General features: G+C 34.1%; 1 protein-coding gene across 10 annotated transcripts in view; it reads right to left on the reverse strand.

Moving 5' to 3' along the window:
- USP9X (ubiquitin specific peptidase 9 X-linked) overlaps nucleotides 1-19,237 on the reverse strand; it is a 408,004-nt gene that overhangs the window by 57,499 nt on the left and 331,268 nt on the right. For 8 of the 10 annotated variants that reach the window (XM_053917035.1, XM_053917034.1, XM_053917036.1 and 5 more), the window contains 7 exons: nucleotides 19,074-19,212; nucleotides 16,253-16,405; nucleotides 14,692-14,796; nucleotides 10,852-11,058; nucleotides 9,401-9,537; nucleotides 7,493-7,641; nucleotides 34-121 (listed from right to left, as the gene is read on the reverse strand). In XM_053917035.1, coding sequence (XP_053773010.1) covers nucleotides 34-121; nucleotides 7,493-7,641; nucleotides 9,401-9,537; nucleotides 10,852-11,058; nucleotides 14,692-14,796; nucleotides 16,253-16,405; nucleotides 19,074-19,212 — 978 coding nt within the window. The remainder of the gene's footprint in view (nucleotides 1-33; nucleotides 122-7,492; nucleotides 7,642-9,400; nucleotides 9,538-10,851; nucleotides 11,059-14,691; nucleotides 14,797-16,252; nucleotides 16,406-19,073; nucleotides 19,213-19,237) is intronic. The other 2 variants (XM_024579951.4, XM_024579954.4) reach the window with 1 other exon arrangement.

Here is a 19,237-nt window from a genome sequence, read left to right on the forward strand (position 1 = left end):
TAAATAGAACAACAGTAATTGTTTAAAACAAACCTAAGGAAGTTAAGCCTTTCTTGGACTTCTTGCACATGACTGTATCTGCTTCCCAGCCTCACAGTTTGTGGGTCATAGTCTTCATGGTCTGCAAATTCAAAAGAAAATCATGTTATTATGTAATTGGATACCCACATCACTGGTGGTTTTAACCAAAAGGAAATCATGTCACTTAAAAAGTCATTAATTTCTTATCATTAAAAGGCATCCTGAAGTTTATTAATTACTGGTGATTTCAAGTCATATCCTATTTTCCCCACAAAAACAAATTTTCCTTTTACATAACCAAAAGAAAAGTATCTGTTAAATGCTCTGTAAAAATGATTCTTCATCACAACCCCTTCAACTAATCTTCATACACAACAAAGCAATTTCTGATTACAGCCTAAGACTAACTTGAGTGGTCTGTGAATGGGAGCCACCAAAACATTTTTCTTTAATTTCCTTTCTATTATATTGAAAACTTTCTTCTTGGAAAAAAAAATAGTTATGAAAATAAATTACATTACTAATTTCTACCTAGAACATTATAGTAACAGAAGATACTACTCAACATAATGAACTTAAAATACAGTTATCGCCATCAACATGTTATAGAAGAATAGTCTCAGAAATTCAAAAAACTTACCCACTGTAATAACTATGGGTAGGTGTTGGTTCCTAGGCCTAGCTTAAGTTTGAAATTCCTTTTTAGAAAAAAGAATTGAAAACAAAGCTAGGAAACTCTTTGGCTTTACTTTTATTACAGCATACTATGGTGAAAAAGTCTGTGTTTGCTATGAAAGACCACAAGGAAAAAAATCTTACAAAGCATCTGTCCTAAAAATACCATTAACAGTTGATTTTTTAATTTAAATTTTCATTTATTTTTTGGAAAAAAGCTGTATAACCTGGAAATGGTCAAGTTGATTTGTGGCTTGGAACAGAAAACTCAAGCAAATGCTCTGACAAGTATCATTAACCACTTGGGAATCACTGTCATTTCTTCCAGTAAATTGCATAAAGTTATAGAGGAATGAGAAATTGTGCATTTTTCCTTTAGCGTACAATACTGGTATTTCCATACCAGATCCTGGACCTTATGGCATGTGTGTCCCAATACCTAAAAAATTCTAATTGATTACACTTTTACTATTTCTAAAGGGTTTCACACAAAGTGTTCAGAAACAGTGTGGTTTCCTCTCTGAACAAAATCTTGACATGTTGTAATGATGGAATATTAACAATGTTTAGCAACACCTGCTTTTGCTGCTTTAGAGAAAAAAAACAATGATATTATGACTAACTGCTCTCTACTTCCAAGCACTATTGTTATCTATCAAAAGTTTTAAACACTTATTTTCTACTTCCATGGAAGTCATTTTTATCAGGGTTCAGAACTGAAAGCACTACACTTCAAGAGGTTTTTCTAAAGAAACTAGACAGAATATCAAAGTATATTTTATAGTGTTGAAATTTTCTTTTACAGGGCACTAGTCAAAGTATCTGAATGAACTACAGGGTCCTTTTTTTTAAACAAGATGTTCGCACAGCGTTGTATGCTTGGCAGGTTCTATTTTAATAACTTCAAACTTAAGTCTCAAAAAATAATACAAGAATTAATTCCCTAATTTTCTTTTCCCATATTTACCAGTTATTTACATTTTGTGCCATTTGCCTGGTTGATCACGACGTATGTGTGTATGTGTGATTTTTCTAAATCATTTGAGATTTAGTTGGAGACATGTCCCTTTACCCTTAAAGACTTCAATAACTCTTTAGAAACACCAATAATACTCTCTTATATAACCATAGTAGTTATCAAAACAAACACTGATAGAATACTATTATCTAACTCCAGGTTTCTCAAGAATACATTATTGACATTTTGGACTGGATAATACTTTGTTGTGTGGAACTGCCCTGTGCACTGTAGATACCTAGCAGAATCTCAGACCTCTACCTACTATATGAAGGGGGCCCAAAACCCCCAGAATTTATGTATAAAAAGTTGTGTTTATTCTTACATGTTTAAACTTCAGTTACCTTCAAAGTACTCTCCATCTGATGCAATACACCTATTGAGACTTCCCCCCACTGCTCAAAGTAGTTTTTAAACTCATTGATTTTGATGCCTTTTCATACTTCTGCCATGTTTTTACTTCCCTTCTTCCACAATAGCAAAACATTTCCCTTTGAGGACTTGTTTCAACCAGGGAAACAAAAAGTCACTAGGGGTTCATGCCGGTTTTAGTCAAAAGATGCTGAACCCTCAGCACAGCGTGGACAGGTGTACCCAGAAATCGCCATCATGAAATGGACAAATGCACTGAAAAGTCTTCAAAAAAATTTCACTGAATCCAAATGCAGCCTCTCACAACAATGCCAATTGGCACACTCATTAAGGGGTTCCTATACCACTCATCTAGATGTGGAGCCCCTCCAGAAGGCAGTTTTGGGTTTTTTTGGCCCCTTCCTTGTATTCTTGTTATCATCCCTACCCAAACCTTCCTCCAAGTTAAGATAACCAAAAATATTCTCCAGTTTTAATTTTTCTTTTCTCCAAATCCAAGATTAAACAGTTGCTTTTACTTTACACATAAATACCATGGCTTTTTATTCATTAATCTAGAGAATTCATCATTCCTTGTGTTTCTTGACCTTTTAGAAAACTGCTCTGATTTGGTTGCGTATCACTTAACTTGGGGTTCTTTGATTCAGGCTAGGTATTTTGGCAAATACCACAGAAGTGCCCCCAGGTCCTCAATGTATCATTATCAGAAGAAACTTCATGTCATTTGGTGGCACTATTCATATTAACTAATCATTTAGTCAAGATGCTTTGACTGGGTTTCCCCACTGTCAAGTTACTATTTTTCTCTTTGTAATTAGCAAGTTATTTGTGGGGAGATACTTTGAGGCTGTTAAGTATCTTGTTGTTCTTATCAAAATTTTACACATTAGTTTTAGCATCACCCCCTTTTTAAAATTCAGGTTCCAGCACTTTATTAAAAACTGAAACCCAATGATCAAGAAAAGTCAAGAAATTCCCTGGGCAGGTGGCTCATTTGGTTGGAGCATTGTCCCCTACACCAAAAGGTTGAAGGTTCAATCCCCAGTCAGGGCACATACACAAGTTGTGGGTTAGATCCCTGGTGAGGGAGCATACAAGAGGCAACAGATTGTTGTGGCTCTCTCTCTCTCTCAAACCAATAAACATATCATTGGGTGAGGATTAGAAAAAGAAAGGAAGGAAGAAAATTCAAAAAACAAGATCCCTCTATGCTAAATAGGAATGGAGAGGCCCTGTATTTCCTTACAAAAAAAGCTTCTTGGAATTGAAAGCAAAGATGGGTTTGTGGTTTTCCTTGTAAACATTCAGCCCTGAACAAATACTATAGTTAGCAATCAAATTAAGATGACCTATTTTTGACTCATGCCACCTATTAGATATCCCACTGAAGACAGGAGAAAGTAGATGAGACTAAATTAATTCACATGTCTCTGGCTAAGGCTAACATAAACTAGTTCTTGTCATTATACACTGCAAGTTGTCTACAGGTCATTTCAGAACTCAGTATAAAGTTCACTTTTAAAAAAGCATCTGTAATTGAGACAGAATTCAAATACCATAAAATCCACCCACTTAAAATGTATAACCCAATGGTTTATAGTATAGTCAAAGCAACAAGATTTGACTATCACAATCTGCCATCACATTTTACTTTTGTAGTGACTTTTTAGAGAGAAACATCGATTTGTTATTCATTTATGCATGCATTGGTTGATTCTTGTATATGCCCTGACCTGACAGTGAACCCACAACCTTGGGGCATTAGAACAACACTAACTAATTGAGCTAGCGAGCCAGGGCTCTACCATCATATTCTACAAGATTTTTCATCACCTCAGAAAGAAACCCATCACATAGTCATGCCCCATTTTCCCCCCCACACCCAGCCCTTAGCTTATTTTAGACATTTCATATAACAGAACCATACAATATATGGTCTTTTCTGACTAGCTTTTTGTACTTAGCATATTTTTCAGGGTTCATCCATGTTGTAATATTTTTTATTGCTAAATAATATTCAATTGTATGCATATACAACACTGTTTATCTACCCATCAAATGAGGAATATTTGGGTTATCTCCACTGTTCCGGCTGCTATGAACATTCGTGTTCAAGGTTTTGCATGGATCTATGGTTTCATTTCACTTGGGTATATAACCAGGAGTAAACTGTAAGGTAAATTCTGTGTTTATCATTTTGTGGTACCACTAAACTGTTTATCAAGGTGGCTGCACCACTTTACAATCCAACAAGCAACATACAAAAGTCTAAACTTCTCCACATTCCTGACAACACTTGATAATTCCTGTCATCCTAGTAGGTGTAGTTTTTCACTGTGGTTTTAATTTGCATGTTCCTAATAGCTAATGCAACCAAACATCTTTTTATGTGCCAATTAGCCATTTGTCTGTCTTTGGAGAAATGTCTATACAGATTCTTTGCCCATTTCTTAACTGGGTTGGTCTTTTAACTGTTAAGTTATAGGAGTTCTTGCATATTCTGGATACAAGTCATTTATCAGATATATAATTTGCAGGTATTTCCTCCCATTCTTGGGTTATCATTTTAAGTTCAAATATCATTTTTCCCCCATAACAGTTTTGCTTTGCCTAACCCAAGACTACGAAGCTTTATTCCTATGTTTTTTACCTAGGAGTTTCATTTATACTTTTAGGTCTATGGCCATTTTCACTTAATTTTTGTGCACGGTGTGAGGTAGGGGATCCAACTTCATTCTTCTGGACATGGATATCCAGTCTTTCCAGCAACATTTATTAAAGAGACTATTTCTTTCCATAGAAAATACTTGGCATGTTTATAAAAATCAATTGATCATAAATATAACAGTTTACTTCTGAACTGTCAATTACATTCCACTGATGCAGTAGAATGTGCACTGCATTCCCTCAGTACCACACTGTTTTGATTACTATTTTTTTGTAGTGAGTTTTGAAATCAATAAGTATGGTTTTTATTACCAAGACTGTTTTTAGCTATTAGGGTCACTTACATTTCCATGATTTTTAGGTCAGCTTAATTATTTCTGTAAAAAGTAAAAAAGTTGGGATTTTTATAGGGGTTGTGTTGAATCTGTAGCTCAATCTGCAGAGTACTGCAATTTTAACAATATTAAGGTCTTTCATCTCAATTACATGGGGCTTATTTTCATTTTATTTTGTATTTCTTTCCAATTTATTACTAATTATTTTTAAAAAAGCTACCATGAATGGAATTTTCTTCTTATATACTGAGGAATGTTTTCAACCTGTCCTGGGTTGTGCTCTGATTATTTCTGAGTAGGTGCAGCCTAATGCATATGCGTATCATTACTGACCTTGCAGGGTTGACTATTATCACAGTAGAGCTTGACTGTCTCCTTCTCAAAATCTGTTAAAATTTTGGCAACCACACACTGATATTTCTCTCCCTTCCTCCCCCTCTCTCTAATAAATAACTATAGACTGATCGGTATTAATAAGAGCACTGTAATGGAGGAGAAGTTATCAAAATTAGGAGAAAACAAAAGCTATGCTGTCAATAAATTCAGGGGAACATACCAATACCAACAAAAACTTCAAGAGCTTACTATGTGCCAGGCACCATTCTAGCATAAGCAACTTGCCCAAAGTCATATAGCTAGTAAGTTTGGGTCATGTTTCAAAAGTCTAGGCAATATGACTATATAGATTCACACCTCTTACTTTGTAGAGGTACAGACAATATGAGGAGAAAGTCAAGACTTAAAACATTCTTGTGACCATGAAATTGAGATAAAGCAAGTGAGATAATTACAAATGTTGACTTCTGACTAAATGGAGCAGAAAACTCTAGTGAATCTGAACTGCACAGACTCACATCTTCTAACTGTCCTAACAGCAGGGTTTCCAACCTCTGACAATGAAATTAAAATGAAACACCACATGTAAATAAAGCCAAATAAAAATGAGCATTCAGAGCTCATATGATTTACATGGCTCCATTTTGGGGAAAGGACTGAACTGGCATCTATGAGGGCTATGTACCAGCAAAAAGGGATCATAACAAAGAATCAGAGTTATGTTAAACCAAGTCCATATGCAAGTGCTTGGAAGTACTACATGCAAACATCTTGTGCCTCTCTCAGATTTTGATTGCATTTTGCACAAAACATAATTCACATGGTCACACACATGACTATGCTGATCTAGTTGTCCTATCATGCTGTTTAAAAGGAAATGATAAAAGATCATTGCCTAGTTGAGTATCAGCTCCCTGATGCTTAGACTGCTTATGTAACTCCTTAATCTACTGCCTAGGAGGACTTAGCTGGCCTACAGAGGGTAAACAAAGAGTCAACAACATCAGTAGTGGGTATGTGTAGAACTGCTTAATTTTTCAATTATGTTCACCTAAATTTTACATGGGACTGTATTTAAGTGTTATGCAAAAATCTCATGTTTTGTAAGCATGTTGGGATTTCATGCAATGCCAAGAGTCTACCTACTCTTCAAATAATGGATATTAGAAATATCCTCACTTTTAATACATACTATGATAGGCTTCTATAGAATCTACTATAAAATGTTAAGATTGGTACGTTCAGTAACCATTATGTTTGATTCTATCTCTAACACTAGTAAATATACAATTTCCTTTCTATGGCTATGGGAACAAACTTGAACCTACAAGACAGTTTTAGATTTTGTGTGTGTGTGGGGAGACTATGAATTTGGCATGAGAGAGAGGAATATGTACTAAGAACACATACTCTGGCATACACAGACTCAAACATCACTATCAGAGAGCAAAAGAGCACTGAAACAGAGCTTCACATAACTGAGGCACTTAAAAACTGGCTGTTAAAACAGGAAACTTCACAGCAACAGGTTTCAACAAATTCATACTTTGAAACCAATGTAAACACGTGGACTCTTATTTTGTAGCCTCGCATTTCTCTACTTGTAAATTTTTAAACCCACGCTTATAAAACTTGGACTTGGGATTATAAAAGAACTATAATATATGTAATAAACTTAGAAAAAAAAACTTTTCTTGAAAAGATAAAGGAGGTGGTAGTTAGAAAACAAAGGTTGAAAATGAGTCGAGTATGTACCTAAGAAGGCAATAACCAAATGTAGTATAGGCAGGCACAGCCACCCAGGCAGGGAAGAAAAAAAAAATCAATTTATTAAGGAGAGAAGGGAAGGCAAGCACTTACTAAAGAGCCCTGAAATGCTGACCAGGAGTTTTAAGTGTATGTAGAGTTTAAGAGTAAGGTGAAAGTGGACCATAAGCTAAAAAAGGGATGTAAAATACATTTGTTTTTATTTCTAAGGTAACTACTAATGCCCCCTGCTCCCTCAAAAGCCAAGCTGGGAAGGGAAATGCTGTTATTTCTCATAATCATGCTAGCTCATAATACATACCTCTGGCATACAGCCTCATGCTTTCCATGTAAGTTGCAAGATTTTCTGCTACCAAAGTAACTAGGGCATGATTGTGCTGAAGTTGATTGATTAAGTCATGGCGATAAAATACATGGGGACTTCGCTGAGTTTGACTGAAACGAGAAGAACTTAACAATATAATTAGGCAATTAATTCTGTTGGAATCAAAACAGCTTATATAATCTAAATTCTTAGCTACTAATTAAAAAACTTAAAATGGGTTCTTTCATAACAGAATCACACTTTTGGCCATTTACTTTAATGACAAGCAATTTAAAAGAAAAATCAATGCTTCAAGAGAATAAGATACTCCATTATTATGTTACACAAAAAAGATATACATTAATATCCTCCAGTATCACATCAATGGGAGTCTACTTGAATAAACAATTTTTAGCAGTACCAAAGCACTTGTTTTAAGTTTACATAACAATTTCCAGGACTATAAAATAGAAACACTCCTTGCAAGATTAGAATCACGAAGATTATGCTGTAATTATAGTAAAGAATTTAATTTGAAATGTTTTCAGTAAAATTTTATTAGCCATTTAAGGTACATTCTGAGATAGTTGCTTTCAAGTCAAGTCTATCCATAAGTATCACCAGAAAGACATCTAGTTCCCTTCCAACCTTTCATGCCACCTTCGTTGAAAGTAACATTATCAGAGGCATTAACTACTGCAGTAGAGATGAAGCCACTGTTCCTTGGGAGAATATATAAACTACTGTGTCTATCTAAATCAGACGAAGTCACTTAAAAATGCCAGAAGGCATTACCTACATACAGTTACAGTGGGCTGAACAATCAAAATATGCCCCTCGAACCAATGGTACTGTTAATAAGACATGTATCTAAATTTTCTCCACTGTTTATCCCTATAGCTTTTCTGATTTTGTATTATTTTTCTAGCCTTGAAAAAAAATAAGACAAAGTTCAATTGTTAAAAACATGGCCTTTTCTGTGTTAGGCATAATCATAATAATCTAGTGTCAGAAAGGATCTTGGCAATCATTTAATTTTATACATATAAGAAAAATAAATTTCTTTAGTTCAGAGAATCTTTACAAAGTGACAAGACTGTTTAGACACAAGGGTCATAACCCAGGAATCCTGATTCCACTGTGAAAATTCTTTGCACTACACCTAAGCTCTCTTTTCCCCCACATTATTTTTCCTTTTCGTGTTATCAGTTCCAACTCTAAAACAAAACAATACAAGGACAAATTATTCCAGTAACCAGAACTTGGCAAGTGAGATGATATATTTAAAGAGAATACTGAACAGAAATTTAGATAAAATCAGGAAATTTAACTCTTATTTTCTCATCTTTCATTAAACATACCTGCACAGTCTAATCTTTAAATTTAACTTGAAAGATTAGTAAAAAAAACATGTTTAGTATACTTTGAAAACTTCTATTCTATAGTATAATGTTTCAAAGTTAATAAATTGTTAAATATTTCAGAGTGAATCAACTAAGGAAAACAGTAAGGTCTGTAAGAAACATATAATATGGGGTAAGGGTAGAATCTGGGCAAAAAGAGACACAAAGCAGAGAGGAAAAACTAAAATGAGAAATGAGGTTGATAGAGCATATGCCATGAAACTGTCTAACATACTTGCTGAAAATAAAGAGATAATTCTGAACCAACAACCTGAAAGCAGTATTATTGCCCTGATTCTGATACATATCACTTAATTGTAGCTTAGTTCCTCATCAATAAAATTGAGGAGGTAGATATGATGAAGGAATTTTTCTTCCAATAAACCCTTCTCTTAGCCTATCGCCTCAGTCTAATTTCCTTAAGTTTGTTTTCACCAACTGAAAAATAATAATACATAAAAATACATAAATAAAAATACTAAGTTTCTGTTAAAAATCTTACCTCAAGTTTTGAGGTGCTTCGCCAAACAAACTACAAATTTCTCTAATTTGTTTCAGTGCGGGGATGACCCATTTGTCGTTTGTACGAAGTTCTTCTATAAAACGATCTATCCACTGGATCTTCTGTGTGTCACGGTCCTTAAACAATTTCAATGTTTTATAGAGGTCAGTATGCAAGAGAATTACACTTTCAAATAATTTTGAGAATTACAAAAATTGAGGTTCACTTTAAGTATATTTTAATTCCACATTTACTAGCAAAATTCCAAAAAGTAGAACACTACTGTAAAAGCTCAACATGACATGGACTCAGATATAGGTACACAAAAGTATAAATACTAAGCATTAACCACATTTACAGAAACTTTGATTTTAAAAATTCATCAGAAAGTGGGCATTTAGCTTTACTCAGTATTTTCAGAGACTCTACCATATAATGAAATTCGGCAGTAACATATAACCCTGATTGTTCCACTGCACAGGTTTGTTTTTGATACACTGAAGAACATACAGAATTTATGTTTTTACTAAGAAAACAATGGTATGACAACTAGGTTAAAAAGAAAATCAACAGAAATCAAAAGGACATGTCCACATGCACGGAAGGAGAGAAAGGTTACAAACGTGTATAAGCAGTTAAGAATTAATGTTATAAAGTCAAAATTATTTCATGTTTGATACTTTACTTTTCATACATATACTTTACTCCTTCCCCTAAGTCAACAATAACCATAAAAGCAGGTTTGGATTCTTTTTTTTGGTGTGTCTTCATTTAATGAAATAGTTTAAACTCAAGGCTCCTATTACTATTTGCTATACTAAATAATGAACTGTCATGAGCAAGTACAGTCAAAACTGAGTAGCATCCGAATCACATATACCTACTTGAGCTTATTAGCTCTTGAATTTCAGTTCATCAGTGTAGCAAATACTTTTAATAAACGAGACATTAGTTATTCAGCAACATTCACGTGTGAACTAAAAGGCTACATGCTACAACTTAAAATGCAGGGAAGCTATTGTGTAATTTGTTCACAGGGAAAATACTGAATGTTTTGCTATTTAGGAAATTTTATTAATTTTTCTTAACTATACAACGAGCAAAGAAAACCTAACTTCTCTTACCTATAAAGTCCCTACACAGCTTTAATATCTCATATCTCATCTATTTGAAACTGATATTTCAGAACCATACATTTAACAATACTACCACTATATAACCTGTGTTGGTCATGTCGCCATTCTCCTGAGACTAAAATGGTTTTCAGATGATAATAACAAAGCTTTGACACAGAGACCTAAGAAGAGGAGGCACACTTGTATGAAGAAATTAAGTCAATCCTTCAGATCACTTCCAAAATAATGTTGGAATAACCTGAAACTATTCTGTATCTAAGCCATCCTAATTTTGAAGAAGGGTAACAAAATGTGAGCAAGGTAGCACACTCTTACCTGGGAGCAACTATAATCTAGTATTTTTATGTGGGCACTGAGAGCCAGGTCCATGATGTCTACAGGCACGTCATCGCTGTGGGCCAGGTTCCATAGGAGGTTCAACACTTTATGTGCCATCACACCGTCTTTATCATCTTCTGCAAGACGACGTATCAGCTCAAGGAGCTTCTCACGTTGCTTTTTACTTGCATTTGTCCAACTTGCCTAGAAAAAAATTTTAAGTGACAGGAAAACAACATATATTTATTTATTTCTCACTGCTTAAACTGTCACCAGATTAACTGTATTCGTCACAAAAGCTACATAGCTGAACACAGAATTATTCAAAGTGATAATTGAGAGATAAGGGAGAAATATCTTAGATCAGGGTTTGTCAATCTCAGTATTACTGACATTTTAAGCAGAAAAATTATGTCAGAGGGTGGGGGGCTATACTACGCACTATAGGATGTTCAGCAACATTCCTGGCCTCTACCTACTTCTAGGATCCAGTAGCAACTCTCCCTTCTCCTGCTGTGACAACCAAAAATGTCTCCAGGTATTGCCAAGTATCTTTGGAAGGAAGAATTGACCCTGTTGAAAACCACTGTCTTACATTCAGTGTGTTCATTGTGACTTTAAAATTTTATTAAAAGATGACAGACTCGAAATATAAAGGTTTTCAAAATGAAAAATGCCTATTTAGAGCAGTGTGCATTACAAATGTGAAAACAAATATCTGTGACAAAGTCTTATTAACCAAGAAAAATAAGTCCTAACTAAACACAGAAATGATACAATGCTATTTTAATTAAGATAAAAGTATGCATTTAATTACTCTAAAATGGAAAAAAATTACTAAAATGTCATTAAAAAAATGCCTAGTTTATACAATGAAGGGACAAGTGGGGAGCTGCTGGTGGGTAGAGGCCAGGAACACTGCTAAACAATGAGAAAACTATGTATAAAGTTACTAATAACTTTATTGGAAAATAACTCAAACTAATGGCAAAAGAAGGTTAAATTACAAAAGAGCCTTTCAATGAAATTATTACACAGATATTTATAATGTGATGAATACGGAATGCCTTGAAAGACAACTTATCAGGAAAAAAAAAGATGAAGGGGGAAACTATAGATTCCAAGAGACATAAAAAACATGCAACCAATTACAAAGTATGGATCCTGGTTCAAACTTCAAAAATAAAGTACAACCTGAGAAAATTTCAAGTTTTAACATTGTCATCAGGAAATTATTAGTTTTTACTATGGTAATGATATGAGTATTTTCTTCCTGTACTCACCTCTGAAGGATATATCCTAAAATAATTGCATATGAAATTAGTTAATATCTGTCCATACAAAGCCACTGTAACGTGAGAGTAAAGAAATTATTTGGACACCTAAACTGATAAGGACCAGCATTCAGAATATGTTAAGAACTTCTACCAATCAGTAAGAAAAATACAAAAACCCAGTAAGAAAAATTTGGCAGAAGACTTAAATAGACATCACACACACACAAATAAGAGGCACTGACTGGTCGGGTAGCTCAATTGGTTTAAAGCGTCATCCCCAATATGCCAAGGTTGCAGGTTTGATCCCCAGTCAGGGCACATACAACAATCAATCAATGAATGCATAAATAAGTGGAACAACAAATTGATGTCTCTCTCTCCCTCTTCTCCCTTCCTCTCTCCGTAAAATCAATCAATAAATAAAATAAAGGAGAACAGAAACATTATGAAAAGGCATTCAACTTCATTAGTGATCAAGGATTTAATGACCAATACCAAAAACAAAGAAACATTTCACAACAAGCCGACTGTCAAAAATCTAGCTGACAAAAAGAAGTGCGGGAAAGGATGTGAAACCCTGGATGGAACTATAAATTGGTATAAACACTTTGAAGAACAAAAGCTTACTTAGAAATCAAACAATCAAAAACTACTGTAAGCAAGTACGTAAAGTCTAACAAATCTAAAATCGTTTGGCTGTAGATTACAAAGAATAGCAAAGTAACCTGGGCTTTATGCTTCCTTTGAATCATTTTTAGTAGTAACTTTCAACACACATTTCATAAGAATTGCTAGTTACCAACGCTCCAAAAAAATCATGCCTGTTACCAAATAACAAGCACCCAATAAACATGTTAAGCCAAAGCGGGGGAGGGGGAAGAGAAGAATAGATAATGGACTTTTATGGATAATGGATAATAGATAAAGGATTTAGACAATTTTGTATTTAGACTATCCTCAGAAGAGGAAGGTCCAGGAAATATAATCACAATCAACCTCTTTTTCTTCTCCCATAATGGCAGTCATCTGTCATGCACTACCAAAATTCAGAAGTCATCTCCAGATTAAAAATGAGTGGCAATTAACTTTAGAGTACCCATGAAAACTGATTTTATCTCCTCAGCTGCCTTTTGTCTACTTCAATAGATGAAAAAAGTATGTAACTTTTACTTCTGTAGATATAAAAAGTATTAAAGATGCATAAAAGATTCACTCAATACTTTGTTCCCCTCAAACTAAATTTTTTCATAAGGCAGTGATTTACAACTTTAATGTGCTGAAGATTCATCTGGGAATACTGATTAAAATATACTCTCCTAGGCCCCCATCTAGCAATTCAGATTTAATTGTTCTAGGGTGGAAGCCAGTAACTGGTATTATTATTTTTCCACTATTCTAAAATACACATCAAGAAAGGTACAAGTACATACTATTATTACAGAACATAATGTAAACACCTATGTAACTATTACCTGAGTCAAAAATTACATATGGTAGTAAGTAGCACTCCAGAAGCCAGCTGGCCTATTGCTCAAGTTCATGTTAATGCAATCAAGGTATATGAAATCTTGTGACTTTTGTTTCTTTCCTTAACCTCTTTAGGCTCATTTGTGTGGATGAGTTGCTCAAATTTGCTCACTGTCATCATCATAAAGTATTTCATTCTATGAAAATCCCACAATTTATCTATCCATTCTATACAGCAATTTTTCGCTATTACAAATAATCCTCTTACATATGTTGACTGTGTATCCTGGTACATATATCCATGAGTTTCTCTACAGCATATATTCAGAAGTCAAACTGATGAGTCATGATAATCTTACACTTTTCCAAACATACCAAACTATTTTCCCACCTTGTTGTACCAACTTATGTTCTCCCAGCAGTCAGAATAATTGTTATTTTTAACATGATACCTTCTGGATCTAATGTCAGTTGTTAAAAGAACACCCCTTTATGTTCACTGCCATAAGGTGTTGTGTTCTTGATCCACAAATTCAGCAATCATTTGACTTTTACAAACTCAATACTAGCAACTGAAGAGAGACCACCAGAACACAATATGGCTTTTAAACGTACATGATTGGCAGATACAACTATAGGGGCTCCTGGATTATCCTAGAAATGACATTTCCATTAAGGCTGCGACTTAATTTCCAATCTGCCTATGTATAAATCCTAGAATGCCAAGGTATTTGTAATCCCTTGCAGTCAGCTCTTTCTTTTTATCACAATCATCCTTCCCTGCAGTTCAGTAGGTTCACTTGAACCTGTAATAAAAACAGTAACTGCTAGGGGAAGGGAATCCAAATTAACAATCTGAGGTGTTTGTTATTTTCAAGGGGAGGGGGGAGAAGATTCCTTATTTATGAGTACTCTTATTATAAAAAAAGGATCATCAAGTTCTCACTGGAAAAGAAAACAATGGCAGATTCCTACACACCAGAAATTGTTTATGATTCCTATTTAAGCATTTATTGGTTAAAAACAACTCACAGACCTAATAAATTAAATTATTAAATATAAAATGGTACTACTTCACTATGTTAAATATTACCTTAAAACAATCAAAAAGATGATCAAGTTGTTCAGGAGAAAAATCCCATGCCAACTTTGCCAGTAGGTCATGTACGTTCTTCACAATGGCTTCATGCTTTCCAGCCTATTGAAGAACCAAAAATAAATAAATAAATAAATAAATAAATAAATAAATAAATAAATAAATAAATAAATTAATTAAAAATCAGTATACTAGAATTTCAACAGCAGGTTAAGTTGTGTATACTGCCTGCTGACAACATTAATTAATAAACCATTCTCATCTTCATCTGTGTAAACGCCAACAAAAAAAACCTGTAATATTTTAAATGCTTTGGAACTGCCATATAAAACCTGAAAAACTCAATTTCTTTCTTTTTAACTTTATTTTATTGTTTACAATATTACAGTTGTTCCCATTTATTCCCCCTTTGCCCACCTCCACGCAGCCCTTGACCCTCCCTTCCCCTCAGGCCATCACAGGGAATTCATCTGAAGCTTTCATTATTGAATTTAATGTACCGATTTTAACATTGCAAGTAGGAGAAAAACAAGACACATCAGTGGTACTGTTTCAAAACTGGAACCTTAATCACATACAGGCAAAACTGAATGTTTTCTTGGTTTCTATAGACTCAAAAAACAAAGCATTGTAATCTAGACTTCCATAATATTTCCCAAGTATTCTGTGAGTAGAAACTTGTCATTAAGATAATCAAAGGAATTGGTTTCCATCTCTGAAACCAAAAAGGTTACTTGTCTTCTTTCTGAAAAACTATAAATCCTTCAATTATAGGTTTTAAGAAAGATTTTATTTATTTTTAGAGAGAGGGGAAGGGAGGAAGAGGGAGAGAAACATGGATGTATGAGAGACACATCCATTGGTTGCTTTTCGCAGGCCCCCAACCAGGGATCTGACAGCAACCCAGGAATGTGGCCTGACAGGGAAATGAACCAGAAACCTTTCGCTTTGTGGGACAACACCCAACCCACTTAGGCCACACCAGTTAGGACTATTAATTTATTTTTAGTGCAAGGGGAAGAAAGGGAGAGAAACATTGGTTGCCCTCCCTATGCACCCTATGTAGGGACCAAACCCACATGTGCCCTGACTGGAAATCGAAATGGCCACCTTTTGTTCTGTAGGTCAACACCCAACCGAGCCATGTTGGTCAGGGCAATTATAGATTTTTATAAATAATCTAGTGATTTAACTCTCCTGACAAGAGTTTTTCCCTTTATGTTAAGTTTATGAAGAAACCAAGTGTTGATGTCTTGTACTCTTTCAGTAGCCATTCTTTAGTATTTTACTGTTTGCCTCTTATTTCAAATCACCTAGAAATTAACAAACAAATCTAGTAGATAATGTAATATTTTTCTTATAAATATTATTGGTTATTTCAAAAAGATTCCTGACAGGATTTCTGTAAACAACAAGCATTTAAACATACTAATTTCCTATGATATAAGCCTTCATTTCATTTCATAACACCTAGTATATTTCCTTGGTCTTTTTTTTTTTTTTTTAAGCATCTTCCTTTCTTTTAAAAACCAAATAGCCATTATTTTAAATTCCTTACCTGTGCTGCCCAGATATTATCAAGATCTTGTAAGGTCAGAGCTTTTTCTTTGATGACAAAACGAAGGATCTTCTCTAGCTTTTCTACATACTGAGGTTGATGAAGACTATCTCGCAAGACTATGGATAAGATATTGTTCTGCTGTATCCATTCCTAAATATAATTCAGAAACTTGTTTCAAAGCAGGAATTAAAACATAGAAGATTTTAAAAAATATATGAAGTATCATTCACACCTTTAAACATTAGTAGGAATTAAAAACCACAAAACATACACTGCTGTAATATGCTTTTGTGTTGTTCTAATGCAAAATTATGAAAAATAATTTCATGGAATTTCATTTGTCACAAAGAAATGCTTCCATGTATTAGAAATAGTGAAATCATTAAAAAGACTGTACTCCAACACTTACTCAGAAAAATGTTATTTAAGTATAGCAATCACCATAGCTTAAGTAGGGTGGGTACAGAACTCATTTTAGGATCTTTGGATTCCTTATGCCAGTTTTCATTTGGGTGAAAAGATATCCTTTTTATGTTTTGCTTTTATTTACCAACAAATTATAGTATTATCCCCCTATCCATTAGCTCTTCAGTCTGCCAAATAATCCTAATGAGGAATATATTATCCTATTACAGAAAAGTAAACAGGTTTGGAAGTGTTGAAACTGAAATCTGAATCAAAGATGCATGCTTCCCATGTTTGTGTTCCTGTAACACTATGCTACGTTTCTTCATGGGCATTTATTTACTGTCTGTACCAATAGGAGAAAACTCCAACTCGTGATTCAAAAAGTAACAGCCAACACTATATGATTTTACAGTAGTCCACTTAATAAGAATGAAAAGTATTTAGCCCCAAAATGTGCTGGAGAAGTACACTTCTAAGCTGGTAAAGGTCCATGTCTAATTCTGATCTGTTGCAGGCACACATTTTTGTAAAATACTATAAAAATGTGGCAATTATCAAATTGCTACAGAAGTTTAACATTTAATGTCATTTCTTATACTCATTTAGGACTGACAACAGTTCAGGACCAGAACCATACCTTGAACCACACTCTTAAGTAGCTCCATGCTTGACTTCCACAAGGTGGACAGGCTAGCATAAACAAAACCTTTCGTCTACCATCTAAATACCTAACACAGGGCCAATGTTTAGGCATCCTCTACATACCTTTTATCAGATTCTAATCATTTTCCCCAATTAAACTGAGGTGACCTTGACAACAAGGACAGTTCTTAAACAGGTCTTACCAATACTGTCAGACAGTATGCACTAAAGTTATACAACCAATCTTTTTAAAGTGGCACACTTCATTTTAAAACTACAGTATAACAAGAGCAAAAATAAACAAGCAAGACTACATCAAACTAAAAAGCTTCTATATAGAAAAAGAAACCATCAACAAAATTAAAATACAACCTACTGAATGGGAGAAAGTAACCACAAATCGTGTATCTGATAAGGAGCCAATATCCAAAATATGTGAAGAACTCATACCAAAAAAGAACTCATACAATTCAACAGCAAAATATAATACAATTTAAAAATGGCAGAAGATTGGAATAGACATTTTCCCAAAGACAACATAAAGATGGCCAACAGGTACATGAAAAGATGCTCAACATCATTAGTCATCAGGGAAATACAAATCAAAACCACAATAAGCTATTACCTCACACCTGTTAAAATGGCTATTATCAAAAAGGCAATAAATAACAAATGTTGGCAAAGATACGAAGAAAATCACACTGTTAGTGGGAATGTAAATTTGTGCAACCAGTATGGAGGTTTATTAAAAATAGAACTACTATACGATCCAGTAATCCCACTGCTGGGCATACATCCAAAACAAGTGAAATCAGTATCACATAAAGATATGTACACTCATGTTCATTGCAACATTATTTATAATAGCCATGATATGGGAACAACCTAAGTGCTCAATGACGGATGAATAGATAAAGAAACTGTGGTATACACACATACACATACACACTGAAATGTTATTCGAAATATTATTTAGCCATATAAAAGAATGAAATCTTGCCATTTGACACAACATGGATGTACCATGGGGGCATTATGTTAAGTGCAGTAAGTCAAAACAAAAAACCCCAAAAAACAACAACAACAACAAAAACAAAAAGAAAAAAGAAAAACACCAAACAAAAACAGAAACACAAGCCCATAGAGAACATACTGCTGGTTGCAAGAAATGGGGGGGGGGGGGTGGGTGGGTGAGAGAAATGGGTGAACTGACTGTTTGCCATCTTTTTTGATTTTTAAAGTTTAAATAAATTGAATAAAATTTTTTAGTAAGTGTTAATTTATCAATAGTAAGAAAATGTAGTATATACAAATAAAGTTTCCTAAACTTTCAATGTCAAAATGATATAGTGATAAAACATTAATTGATAAATTAATTATGATAAAACATTAATTCATGTATTTCTTATTCCAGCAATTATATTTCCTATTTTAAAATCTTTAACTGGAATTGGTCAAAAGAACATTAGGCTACTTCATTCATTCAGTACCAAATATTGCCCAATTTATTCCCAAGATCATCTTTATTTACTCCATTTCAACCAACCCCACCCACAAGCTAATAATTACCACAGATGTGCTAAGATAACCAAATAATTAATAAACTGTTGTTACCAAAAGTTCTCAGGATTAAGAGTCATAAATCAATCCAAACACCATGGATTTCCACAATTTCATGGCTGCTTTGAAATGCTATTACTAACTTTAAGTAGAGCTATTCTAATTTTTGCCTTAGGTAGATTCATGAAAGGAAAATCAAAAGACTTACTGCCATTCGTTCAGCTGTGAGCCACTCTTCTTCCTCAGGGTTACCATGCCGATGAGTGTAGTATGACACACTAGATATCACCTTATTAACTTCATTCAGTGCATTCATCTTTCCATTGAAAGATGAAATTTGCAATAATCTATAAAATAAAGTCAGTGTTAAAA

Source organism: Desmodus rotundus, chromosome X (assembly GCF_022682495.2).
Source record: "Desmodus rotundus isolate HL8 chromosome X, HLdesRot8A.1, whole genome shotgun sequence".
Classification (NCBI taxonomy): Eukaryota; Metazoa; Chordata; class Mammalia; order Chiroptera; family Phyllostomidae; genus Desmodus; species Desmodus rotundus.